The 13,283-nt window shown below is 35.7% G+C and overlaps 1 protein-coding gene and 1 pseudogene across 1 annotated transcript; one reads left to right on the top strand and one right to left on the bottom strand.

The window, feature by feature from the left end:
* The first annotated feature begins 5,180 nt into the window (after nucleotides 1-5,180).
* LOC131687500 (ER membrane protein complex subunit 1-like) lies at nucleotides 5,181-10,611 on the top strand (annotated as a pseudogene).
* Nucleotides 10,612-10,808: 197 nt separating this feature from the next.
* On the bottom strand, nucleotides 10,809-11,944 carry LOC131690910 (SAGA-associated factor 29-like). Its single transcript, XM_058976986.1, has 2 exons — nucleotides 11,763-11,944; nucleotides 10,809-11,698 (listed from the first exon to the last, which is right to left on the bottom strand). The coding sequence occupies exons 1-2, from the start codon at nucleotides 11,799-11,801 to the stop codon at nucleotides 11,048-11,050; spliced, it is 690 nt and encodes a 229-aa protein (XP_058832969.1). The 5' UTR covers nucleotides 11,802-11,944; the 3' UTR covers nucleotides 10,809-11,047.
* Between the last annotated feature and the right edge of the window lie 1,339 nt (nucleotides 11,945-13,283).

The raw sequence follows: 13,283 nt of genomic DNA, 5'->3' as shown, positions 1-13,283 counted from the left end.
TCTGACTTCTAGCAATCACGTTGTATTCACCTAGAAGGTGGGGTCAGAATAGTAATCTGCAATATTTTCAATTATGCGTTTAATTATGTGAAGAAAATTTTGTTTTAGTGGCAAGTAAAGAAATTTGATTTTCATTTTGCTGTATATGGATTTTTTTCTATTTGAGTAGTCCAACTGAAGACCTTAGGTGCTCGAAGGAGCCCCCGTCACAAACACCCTGAAATACCAGATGAAACGGGAAATGTTACCCACTAAAACTCTACTTAAAAGTGTGACATCAATGGTTAATTTTAAGTGTGAAATTCAGACGCTAGAAGCCAATCAATAAAGTTTATGACTATCGCGTCCTGAAACCTTCTAATGTTATTGAAGAAATCTATATATATCTTTTTATATTTTATATATATATATATATATATATATATATATATATATATATATATATATATATATATATATATATATATATATATATATATATATATATATATATATATATATATATATATATATATATATATATATATATATATATATATATATATATATATATATATATATATATATATATATATATATTAGACTGGTTCAATTTTTGACTTTTAGCTCTACCAGGCTCAACCGATTCCTTTTATTTATTTGTAATTGTGCAAATTTTGGTACCGATCGGTTGTGTCTACGGACCCTCCAAAAATTTCAAAGTTTATATGGAAATTAGTATGGAAAATCGGTTAAAATTGAAAATAAATTCTTAAAAAATCACCTCATCAATCAATTCATGAGAACACCATATATTTCTAAAGGTATTCTTCTACTGAACACATTCGTAGAACATTGTAAGTGTGTGAAAATTCGCTGAGAAAAGTTACTAACTAAAAAAGCAGCATGATTTCAAAACAAGTAGATTTTTTTAGTAATCATAGCAACCCTATTTGAATAGCTGCATCTGTCATACGGGAGCGGTGGGTGGTAAGCCTAGTTTACATTTGTATAACGATGGAGCGATTCAAACAGGGTTGCTATGATTAATAATAAAATCCACTTGTTTTGAAGTCATGCTGCTTTTTTAGTTAATAACTTTTCTCAGCGAATTTTCACACACTTACAATGTTCCACGAATGTGTTAAGTAGAAGAATACCTGTGGAAATATATAGTGTTTTCATGAATTGATTGATCAGGTGATTTTCAAAGAATTTATTTTCAATTTTAACCGATTTTCCATACTAATTTCCATATAAACTTTGAAATTTTTGGAGGGTCTGTAGACACAACCGATCGGTACCAAAATTTGCACAATTACTAAGGGCAATAAAAGGAATCAGTTGAGCCTGGTGGAGCTAAAAGTCAAAAATTGAACCAGTCTAATATATATATATATATATATATATATATATATATATATATATATATATATATATATATATATATATATATATATATATATATATATATATATATATATATATATATATATATATATATATATATATATATATATATATATATATATATATATATATATATATATATATATATATATATATATATATATATATATATAAATATATATATATATATATATATATATATATATATATATATATATAATATATATATATATATATATATATATATATATATATATATATATATATATATATATATATATATATATATATATATATATATATATATATATATATATATATATATATATATATAAATATATATATATATATATATATATATATATAATTATATTATAAAATCAATGCATGCACGCTAACTACTTCTAAACTACAGGTCCGATCTTGATGAAATTTGGCATACGTATTCTTACCCCCAAGAGGATGTTCATGGTATGGGGGTTGTTTTTGGGGGGGGGATTATTTTTTAGCAAAGAATTGTTTATATCTCCATATTTATTAGTATTTGACATATGTATTTCTCCCACTGAGCCAATGGTTGATGGGAGTGGACCACGAAAGGGTGGGGAAGAGGGTTCTATTCATTCAATGTGATTATTAGCGATGAATTCAATTCAATTTTGACATAAGCTTCCACTAAGGAGATGGTCACGGGGTGGTTTTTGTGCACGATGGGGTAGGCGAGAAGTACCTAAGCCGAGGAAAGGGAGAGGAGGGGGTGGGTACTCAAGAACTTTTGTTAGCTATATATATATATATATATATATATATATATATATATATATATATATATATATATATATATATATATATATATATATATATATATATATATATATATATATATATATATATATATATATATATATATATATATATATATATATATATATATATATATATATATATATATATATATATATATATATATGATTTGGCATAAGTATTTCTTCCACCAAGAAGGTGGACATAATTGTTGGTTTCGGAATCTGAAGGAGAGGGAGGGTTTCTGATGCAATATCTAGCAATTACTTCAAAAATCTAAAATTTTGTTGCATGTATGTTTACCAGCACATAAATGGAATGGCAAGAATTTATGTGATAGAGGTGTATTACGCGAATGACAATATAATACTGATGAATTGCAAGAATTTGTCGAAAATTAAATTAAAAATTGCAAAAAATGCCCCAAAATAGCTACTAAATCTTGCGCTTGAGGAAAACGATACTTACAATATCAATCAAAATTCGTGTGTAAGCAAAATGCTGAAAGAATGCAACACTGTTATATAGGACGAATTCACGATGACCCATAAAAAGAACCAATCGAATATTTGGTGGCGTGGTCAGTGATCTTGGTCAAATTTTACCCGTTAGGCGGCACCTACTGATGAAATCAGTTCTTACTTAAGGGGGTAGGATAATTGTTGAAAAAAATATCGTTTTCACAAAAAAATGGCGATAACAAGAGTGTCTATTCAGTCAATAGTGCAACATTTAAGCAATATTTTTTTAAATGTGCACAGCAAAATATTGAAAATTGGGTGTGTTACAGTGAATCTTCAGGAGACACCTCAACTAAATGCGATGTACACCATATCTCAAAATCTACTGAACCAAATTGTTTGAAATTTTGTACAGTTCTCCTTCATATCATAACATCATTAAAGATCATAACTTTGTTCACAAAAATAAATTTCATGATTTCGTTAACAAAAATTGCATTTTTAGCTGCAGAATGCTACGAAAAATTCAATTATCAAGAAAAAAAATAAAAGTTTCGATCAATACCTGGGGATATGTAGAAGAACTGTGCAAACCTTGAAAACGATTGGTCCAATATATTTTGATTTATGATGTACACCACAAAGCAAGTTTTCAACGAGATACCTCCAGAGATTCTCTGTTACTGGCTCAATTTTCAGTATTCTGCTATGATATTTGAAGAAATATTGTTAAATTGTGCAGTGATTATATGGAAAGTGAATGAATATACTAACACTCTCTTTATTGCCAAAATATGTTTTTAAATGTGCCATTTTTATGAATTAACTTTACCCACGTCCACCAACACTCCGTTATGTCTTCGTATTATTGGAAATATGTTTCGAAAACCGAACTTTTCACTATATGTGCATTCTTTTATTGAATGATTCTTATAGTCACCTTCGCAGGTCTATTCGCCAAAAAAGTTAAATATATGTATTGGGAAAATGTTAATCGATGCAACAATAAATTTCACCACATTTTCACATGATTTTGTAAAATAATACAATCCGTTGAAGAATTAATCGATTGCGTATATTGACTTCAATTGGGTCATTAAGCTATATATAGTTTTCCGTTCCATTCGATAAATTTTAGGTCCAGTATACATAATAAAACATTATTTCAAAATAAATTTCGTTGTAATACGTAAAAACGATTTTTTTGTTTTTTAAATTAAATCTTATGTAAACTTGGCAACCAAACATAGGAAAACTGCGGTTGTTTACATCTGGCCTATCAGGACAACACCCAAAATGAAAAAAAACTATATGCAATGGATGATGTTTATGTCAAATAAAATAACCCGAGAAAACATGCCCTATTTTTTCTGACAGGGCATCATTTGTCGTGAAATTCGATATGTCAAATCCTTCCTATAGTGTCAAATCCAGACTGTCAACATATTTCTTTATTTTAAATTTTAATATTATTTTCACGTTTCCTGAGTTGGAAAAAAACATTGTTACAATCACGAAAATCAGCTTTATCGATGTAAGTAATAAAAAAACGACTTTTTTTTCTCATTTAATGACCCAATTACATACACTACTCCATCCAAAATATAATCGATGGATATTCTGTTACGCATATAAATTTATGGATGATCGTGTTGAACTATTTAATTCAGTCGATCCACCATGCTTTCAGGAGTATTGGTTTTATGCGTAACCTAGTACGTAACCTACCCAGCAGTCTCCGTCAGACGAAGGTTTTTATATTTAATCGAAAGAAAAGAGTTCTTTCTACGAATTTTTGCGATCAAGGAAGTTGCTTAAGGTGTAAATCGACCTAAAAATATTCGAAAATTGACAATAACTTTGTTGTTTCGAGAGCTACAAATTCATCATTGTTATAAAAAAATGTGTATTTTATCGCTTTTAACAACTTCGTAGAAGATACTTTTAATAATAAAAAGTAATCGTAAAAAGTTATATTCGAACAACTGTTTCTAAGGGATCTATCCAAAGCAAACCTACATATCTCGCTACTGTTACTATATAGAGAGCTTTAGTACAAGGGCGTGACACTCTTTTATAAAAATATTTCACCTGGTTTTATATTTTTATATCGCCTTATATCTCTTTATAATTGTCTATAAAAGTTATAACTGTATTTGAATTGTTGAAAGTTCGAAAAAAAAAAATCGAACAGATTTTCAACAAAGACCGGCATGATACGGCCCACTATCAATTCGTTTGCTCTTCAACAGCTCCACAATCTCTTCCGTTTCCTTCCGAGTCAGTAGTAGATTATGATGCTGCCTTCAGTGTTTTTGCTAAGCAATCCTCAAAGATCCTTTCACACACCAAGGGAGCCCTTAATTTTAACATAAAGCTTCCGATTCGGTCGATCGAACCTAGTGCACAGAACTTGCAGATAATGCAAACCAAGTTTGCCACAATATCTTCACGAACATTGGAAGTTGCAGCTGCCGTCACTGCTAAAATGGGAATCCGAGGACAAAACATACGAGTTACACCAAGATGTCCTTACGCCGATCGAAAATCGTGACCCATCAGTTACTCAGACAGTGAGCGTTGTTGATTGCAATCAGTACCAGCTGATCGGATATTTGCTGTAGCAAATAATTGCCTGCGTCCCCGGTCATACTCTGGCGTTAAATACACTACCTGCAACATACCGGCATTGATGTCTGGAATAGGATTAGCTCGTTGCGCAGATCCCGCCGGGCAGGCCGAAATATTGCTCAAATTCAACGCCAGAACTCGTGAGATGTTGTTCAATATTCTGGAAGAGTGGGAATGTATTTGACAATTTAATATCATTATTATTCGTACCTGCTGGGACAGGTACGAATAATTTAACCTCTGTGATCGTTTCCGGATATCTTATTTTATGGTGCAAGTACAAAAGCGTTCGATTTTTAAACTTTAGTTATGCACGTCTTGATTTCAACAATGTAAACAATAAAAGTGACAACTCACACAAATTCACCGCACACTGAGAATAAGTACGAAAACAAGTTTGAAAATTGTATAAGTATAAGCTGTCTATAAAATTATATTCGTCTATAAATCTACAAAAACATTATAATTGTATAATAATTTATAAGTTATTCGAAGTGTCACGCCCCTTGCTTTAGTATCTTCAGTAATGTTTTTCACAATAATATTTTCTAGAACTTTTCTGAAGACAGCGAGCTTCTAGCTAAATTATTTGGGGAAATAAATTTTCAAACTCACTTTTAGGGGATTAATCACTCAAAAGATGCATCTATTTATATCTGGAAACTGCTTCGGAAGAGTAGAAATGGCGCTTAGTAGTAGACTATATGAAACTTAACGAAAAGACCCCAGCAGACAAATACCCGTTGCCTAATATAACCGAAATACTAGACAAACTTGGCAGATTTCACGACATTAGACCTCGCATCCGATTTGCAACAGATCGAAGTACAAACTAAGGACGTTCCAAAAACGGCATTTTACGTCGAACACGCACTATACGAATATCTCCGTAGGCCCTTCGGCCTCAAAAATGCCCCAGCCACCTTCCAGCGCGTAATGGATAACGCGTTGAGAGAACCCAAGCAACCAAAAGTTCGTATAAGGGAGCTGCATAAGCTTCTCGTTTTAGGTAATTTTTCAGTACGTTTTATGTTCTAATAGCAGCTTAATCGCATCGCATTTCTATCTACCTTTATTAAAAAGTTGATAACAGCGCCGCCCTAGTGACTGAATTCCGAACTAGTATGATTCAACTAAATAAAGCAATATGTGCAATTTTTTCTGAAAACACCTTAACTCTATAGCGAAAGGTAATAATTGATTCCACGTTTTTTAACTTTCCGACCACAACGAACCATTTTTCTCTTAATCCTTTATTGCTCGGTGAACTTTCAATGAAGAAACTTTCACTGGAATTTTCGAGAAAATATGCTCAATAATATATATTTGTGCAAGAAATATATTAGATAGAAAATAGTCGTACATAGCAAGTATGTGAGCGGCCCCAACCTTCAGGAACGACAGTTCGGGCCGAAACGTCAACGTACAATGCAATCTAGCTGAATCATATCGAGTGCACCGATATGTGAGCTACAACATGAAATTTACTGATTCCGAATCGATAGACTACCTTTTCGTAAAACCTCGGAAAACGAACGAGAAAACTTGAATTTACATAAGACTCAATGTGGGGTAGGGTGCTTACAGAGTGGCCGCGAGAAGCTGAACGGAGGCTGGTACTGACAGTAGGATGCGAGAAACTTGCTTGCTGCAAACTAAAGGAATGTTGTCAGAGTGAAAGCCGAGCGGATCTGCGCCGACTGCCTGCGTTTACTCTGACATGCTTCATTTGATACGCTGTTAGCAGGTTTCTCGCATCTCGCATCATAATGTCAGTACCAGCCCTAGCTTCTCGCCGCCACTCTGTAAGCGGCCTTAGCCCCTTTTGGACGCCAGCTAGTACTGGGACTACCTCCAATGTCAACTTTGACTGCTAATAGCAAAAAATCTAAAAATTGTTTTCAAAATTCCTAGAAACCAGAATGAATTAAAAAGCTTTCTAGGAATACTAAAGTATTACAGGCGATTCGTTCGCGATTTCGCCAAAATCACAAAACCACTAACCTCGCAGTTGCGTGAAAGTGAATCAGTAGAACACACACCATTATTCCTAAAAACATTTGAGGCGAGCACAAAAACCTATAGCGACATCCTGCAATATCCAGGTTTTGAGAAGCCATTCGTACTAACCACCGATGCAAGTAACTTTGCTCTAGAAGCAGTGCACTTCCAAAAGGAATTGTTGGGCAACTCAATACTTTAAACCATATTTATTTGGAAGGAAGTTTACTCTATATACAGACCACCAACCTTTAACGTATGCTTTGAATCTGAAAACATGTAATTCAAAGCTCGCCAAATGGCATCTCCAACTGACTGAATACGACTTCGACATAAAATATCGCCCCGGCAAACAGAATGTAGTCGCTGAAGTGTTGTCAAAAATTCAACAAAAAATTAACGCGAATGAAGATAGACGGCTCAGCGGACACTGATGATTCGGAGTTTATCCTGTGCACAGCTACCGTTGAACGTCTTCCATAACCAGATAATACTAAAACAACGACACGACTAGACACTAGCATTCCAAAACTGTATCGCAAATCTGACTACCCCTCAGTGACTCAGGTAACTGGTACTGTCAAATTTCAAATTACACGACAAAATGCATGAAACTAGCAACACTTTGGAATCCGTTATTTATTTCAAATAGTTACCGTCGCAGTCCCTAGGTTAGGAAGGGAAAAATAAAATGACAACAAAACAAACCCAAAGTTTTACAGAGGAATTTATCTTTCCCGTTAGCCCTTGCCTTAATGTACAGTAAAACGTGTTAAGCTTACATAAAATGCTGATTGTTGTAACCAGCAGTGGTAAAATGTTTGGCATTGACAACATCAGTGGTAAGCAGCACTGGGTTTGATACCTTCCGGAGATAACCAGTTTCGGCAATGGGCAAAATATGAAACTGTTGGTTCAGAGAACTTCTCGATTCTATCCACTGGCAGCACAATGCTGCCAGAGATAAACGTACTAAAAATGGAATAATCTATCAGTTCAATCCAATCACTGGACAACCCGTAAACGGAGGAATCATTCAGTTGCCGTACAAAATTCAGCAGATAACTCTTCTGCACGAGACAGGGCCAGACTTTTTGAAAGGTTTTTTCTTATTCTGGATGAGAAAACCGAAGCTCACGTATTACCGGAAAGTTCTGCCAAGTACGCTAACAACGCTGATCGTGAAACTACCACAATCAGGGGGATATTTTATTGAATTCCGCTCTGGGAAGCTTAGTACGATTCCAATGTGGACCGTAAATCTCGGGGGAGCAGGAAAGGGACAGAAAATTATTGCAATCGAAGGTGAAAATCCAATTGAACATGTGCACTCACAAGGTCGCGTTTTAGCCGATCGATCCGGGATGTACAAGTACATCAACCCCAATCTGGTTGCGGTGGCAACTCATGGGCCAGACAACATACATAAATGTAGGTGACATGGTGTGAGTTTTCTATCGTACATCGAGTACTAAAAGATTTCTTTTCAGACATTTTGAACATTCATCTTTTGGACGTCGTATCAGGATCTATTGTATTTTCCATGTCACACAAACGCGTTCGACCACCGCTGCACATGGTGCACTCTGAAAACTGGCTCGTATATTCCTACTATGACAAAGTTCGCCGAACAGAGATCTGTAGGTACAAAATGTACTTACGTATGTAAAATGTAAAACGTGTATATTTCATTTTTTTTTTCTATTTGTAGCATCCCTTGAACTGTACGAAGGCAAAACCCAAACCAATAGCACCGCGTGGAGTTCATTGGATGCCCCTCCGCTGCCAATGGTGGAGCGACAAACATACATTTTACCAGTAGCCGTCGCTTCAATGAAAGAAACAATTACCGAGAAGGGCATTACAAATAAACATGTTCTCAGTAAGCAAATCTTCCTGTATATATAATTAGCTGACATCAACCAACACATTTAATAATTTACAGTCGGCCTTAGTACCGGTGCAATAGCTGAAATGTCCTGGGCATTATTGGATCCTAGGCGCCCAGTGACATCGTCCGAAAAAGCCCGTGAAGAAGGCATCATTCCATACATGCCCGAGTTGCCGATGCCTCACGAGATAATCATCAACTACAACCAGACGATTGCAAACATGAAGGGCATCTACACTGCTCCGTCAGGTCTGGAAAGTTCGTGCCTTGTGTTCGCTCACGGTTTGGACATATTCGTTACCAGAGTTGCTCCTTCGAAAACGTTCGATCTGTTGAAGGAGGATTTCGATTACTTTCTAATCACGGTCGTACTTGTGCTACTCTCTAGCACGTCTTATATTGTGAAGCTCTTCGCCTCGAGGGAAGCTGTCAAGCAAGCGTGGAAATAAAAGGATAATGATAATAATTTAAGATATGCGCATCAGTGATATCTCGAAGACAGTAATAGGACATTTACACTTTAAATTAAGCATTATGTTGAATGTATCTTTTCATCCAACTTCGTCACATTCTCGGAGTTCTCTGCAAGGTGGTTTTGGACTGGGAACAGCATCTGTTTTTTTTTCTTTTTAAATAAGAGTACATACAAAACATCTGGAGAAGCAACAGTAAAACTGTCGACTATTGCCGCATCCCGAGAGCGGATAGTCAGAAAAACCAATCACAGGTAGAAAATAATTGCAGCTATGTTGATCTATAACAACGAATTGATTTTTCGAACGAATAATATTGGATCGAAAAAGATTACATATGTAAAATTCGTCCTAAAGGAGTTGGATTGATTTGCAGTCTTCTACAATGTTGTATAACAAAAATATAATTCTTTGTTTCAACTTCGAACACGTTGGTCCGATAGCTAAACTTGTCCGATTTGACTCAAATTTAGAGTAGAAACTTCCAATGGAACTTGGAATCAACTCAGGAACGGGTCGATTAAGGTTGCACAGAGATTGGGCAAAAATCGAAAACGAAAAAAGCAGTTTTTTCCACACCGTTTGTTAGATCTTCATAAAAATTAATCAGCTTATGTAGAATGTTGTTACAGTACTGCACACGCTGTGGAAAAAAAACTGCTTTTTTCGTTTTAGCTTTTCACCCCTTCTCTGTTCAACCTTAAGTTTTCAAAAGATCGCTTTTTTCTGGTCAGTCTGGTGTACATGCTTTTGTATTGTTATATTCTTAAATTCACATTGCGACTTTCCAGTTATGTCGTGCGCTAAATTACGCGCACGTTTAATTTGCATCAGTGTGAGTGTGAGAACATTTTGTCAGCTTATTTTTGCTTCGTTCACTCTCAAATGTTTTATGTCTAGAAACAACTCTACAAAATGCTAGATTATCTCGAGATAGACGATATACGCTTTGCTCTTCGACATCGACCATGGCGAAACACGTTCCAACCAACGAATATTGATAGTTGGTACACCTCGACACTTTCAGTTCGAGCCTCTTTCTACTCGGATTTTCTGTCGGTAAGAGTAGTTTTCTGTTCCCTTTATTAAATAATATAGAAAAGGTTTTTTTTTCTTCTTGTTGATCATTTTATGCTGAGATATTACAATAAATTGTATAACTTGAATTGAGTTTTCGAGCGCAAACTAATCAAAACTGATCATCCATCATGAATGGCTCCAACATATGCTCCTCTTTCGGCTGCGTTAATCCACCGGTTAGCAAGATTTCCACTGCAAGCGCTGGCGTTGGATATAACTGCTGATGATGTACACCCAGAAGAAGTTGACTTTCCCATTGCCGACGGAAGGGCAGCAGTGATACTTGAAATAGTCGTGGTCGGTTGAGCGGAGGACTGTCAGGAACTGGCTCCTACTTTTTTGTTCGGTTTGATGGCAAGGACATACCGCTGAGCAACATATAATGGTGGCGAGTAATCGTCCGCGTACGTAGGATCCTCAAAAAGTACTTCATATTCTTCATTGGCTGTCTGCGGAAGTTGATTAATAACTGCTTTATAAAAGCAGGTAGTTTGTGGATATAGTGCCAATACGGTTGTCCCTTTAGGGAAAACTGCCTGTCCATCTGTTTCCGGATTAGCTCTCATAAGAGGAAGCGGAACAATACGGCGCTTACTCAAAATGTGTCGATCCTTTTGCTCTTCATCAATATCGTCCACTTCGTACTTGTTGGCAGACGAGATGTATTGTACTACTTCGGCAAGTATCCAATTTTCTTCATCTTCGAGACCTTTAACATGAGCGGCAACCATGTCACCCGGTTTTGCAACGTAAGTACTATCAGCCGGAACGCTACCACAAAGCGGTGAAATTTTTTCTCCAGGTTTACTGACAAAGAGTGGTAGCGTTTGAGCCGAAATCTGTAGCATTTTCATAAGCGCACCTCTTCGGATTGTTTCTTTATTTCCCGCATTTACGAAGTTGGGTTCGTTTCTCTTCCGCTCATTCTCTATTTCAACAATAACCGATTTAAGCGAACGGAGTCGTTCCTACCCAAATGAAATGTTACGTATACTAAAAATTAAGAATTTCGCTTTCGTTCTCATGATTTACCTGTACTTGAAGCATCGCTTGTTCAGCAGTTAGCGGCATATTTATTGGACACCAACTTTTTTCAAAATAACTTCCTTATCAATGCGAACGTCCGTACAAAATGCAACTGTTTTATTATTAAATATTTAATAAGTTAATTCATGGAGAACGCTGAACTAATCGAAAGCTTTACGGAATCAATATGGTTGCTATACAGCAACAGAAAATCAAATAAACAAAGAAGTGTTGCTGAAGAATTTTTTTTTAACTGTTTCGGGGGGTGACTCAATGAACTGGTAACTGGCGGTAAACTACTCGGACACTTTTTCATCAGAAAGTTACATGCAGTTTCAGGTCGTGTCGTTGACTAAAAGTAGGACAACGTGACTCCGAAGAATTAGAAGTTTTTCCTAGAATGTACAGGAGAACAGTAACGAAACCAATATTTGGAGTCTCAGCCGTAATCCGCATTTTTCGCGAATCTATGAACCCTGGCCAGGCCGACTTATCCCAACTCTATAGACTACTCTATAAAAAACTACTTCAGCAGATAAAAAAAATCTTCAAAGTAAGAATCGCCCAAACAATCTTATTTGATTTGAAAACTGTCGAAGACCAAGATCACATTATAGAAGAAACCCATGAAGTATCCCGCAGAGGAATTCAAGAGAACAAAGCAGAAATCGCAAGAAGCTTCTTCTTTCCCAAAATGAAAACGAAAATTTGTGATCGTCGAGAGGTTCCATTCGACCCTAAGCGAAATATTTAGATCAACCCGACACAAATTGGAAGCCGTGCCTAATAAAGAAATATTCTTAGTATCATGTACGCTATATAACAACAGCATACACACGGCGACAAATTATTATTATTATTATTTTTTATTTATAAAGGTTTTAACCACAAGGGTCATTCGCCTTTTTTAGAAATAATAAACATTTCAGGTAATTACATTTCAAAAGTATGCGAAAATTCTATGCTATATTTCACCCTAAGGAGGAAAATTTGGTAAAAACCAAAATTATTGCGGGATGCGAAAATTATTACGATCGTCTGTCCTGGGTGCACTGCTTGCTGTTTCTCGTTATCTTTCTCGGGGGCGAAGCGTTATTGCCATTATTCCCTTTACCGTTTGCTGCTTGTTGGTTAATCTGTGTGTCCACTCCATCGCTCTCGTGTACGTCCATATCACTATCGCTAGAGTTGGTTGATTGTTCACTGTTGGCTGATATTTGATGCTTCTTGTGTTTACTAGTGGCCTTGGTGTATCCGTCTTCTTTTTTGGTCATTCCTGCGGCCGGTGTACTGGATGTTTGCTTTGGGCTATCGGGGATTATCTTTTGCCCGATTGACTGTGGTTTAGCGGTGGAAGGCTGTTTATCAGTGCATGTTGTAGTAGATCCATTTTCCGCAGCAGTTTTAGCGCATGGTTTACCGTAGTGTGCCGTTTGGTTGCAGAACTGGCACGTGGCCGTCTGCCCAGGGTATGTGCAAAGGGTTTTTTGAATGTAGGTAATCCCTTGAGAAGATTTGCATTCAAAG

This window comes from Topomyia yanbarensis, chromosome 3 (assembly GCF_030247195.1).
Source record: "Topomyia yanbarensis strain Yona2022 chromosome 3, ASM3024719v1, whole genome shotgun sequence".
Lineage (NCBI taxonomy): Eukaryota > Metazoa > Arthropoda > Insecta > Diptera > Culicidae > Topomyia > Topomyia yanbarensis.
The sequence above is the reverse complement of the archived record's forward strand: the minus strand, read 5'-3'. Positions and strand labels throughout refer to the sequence as shown.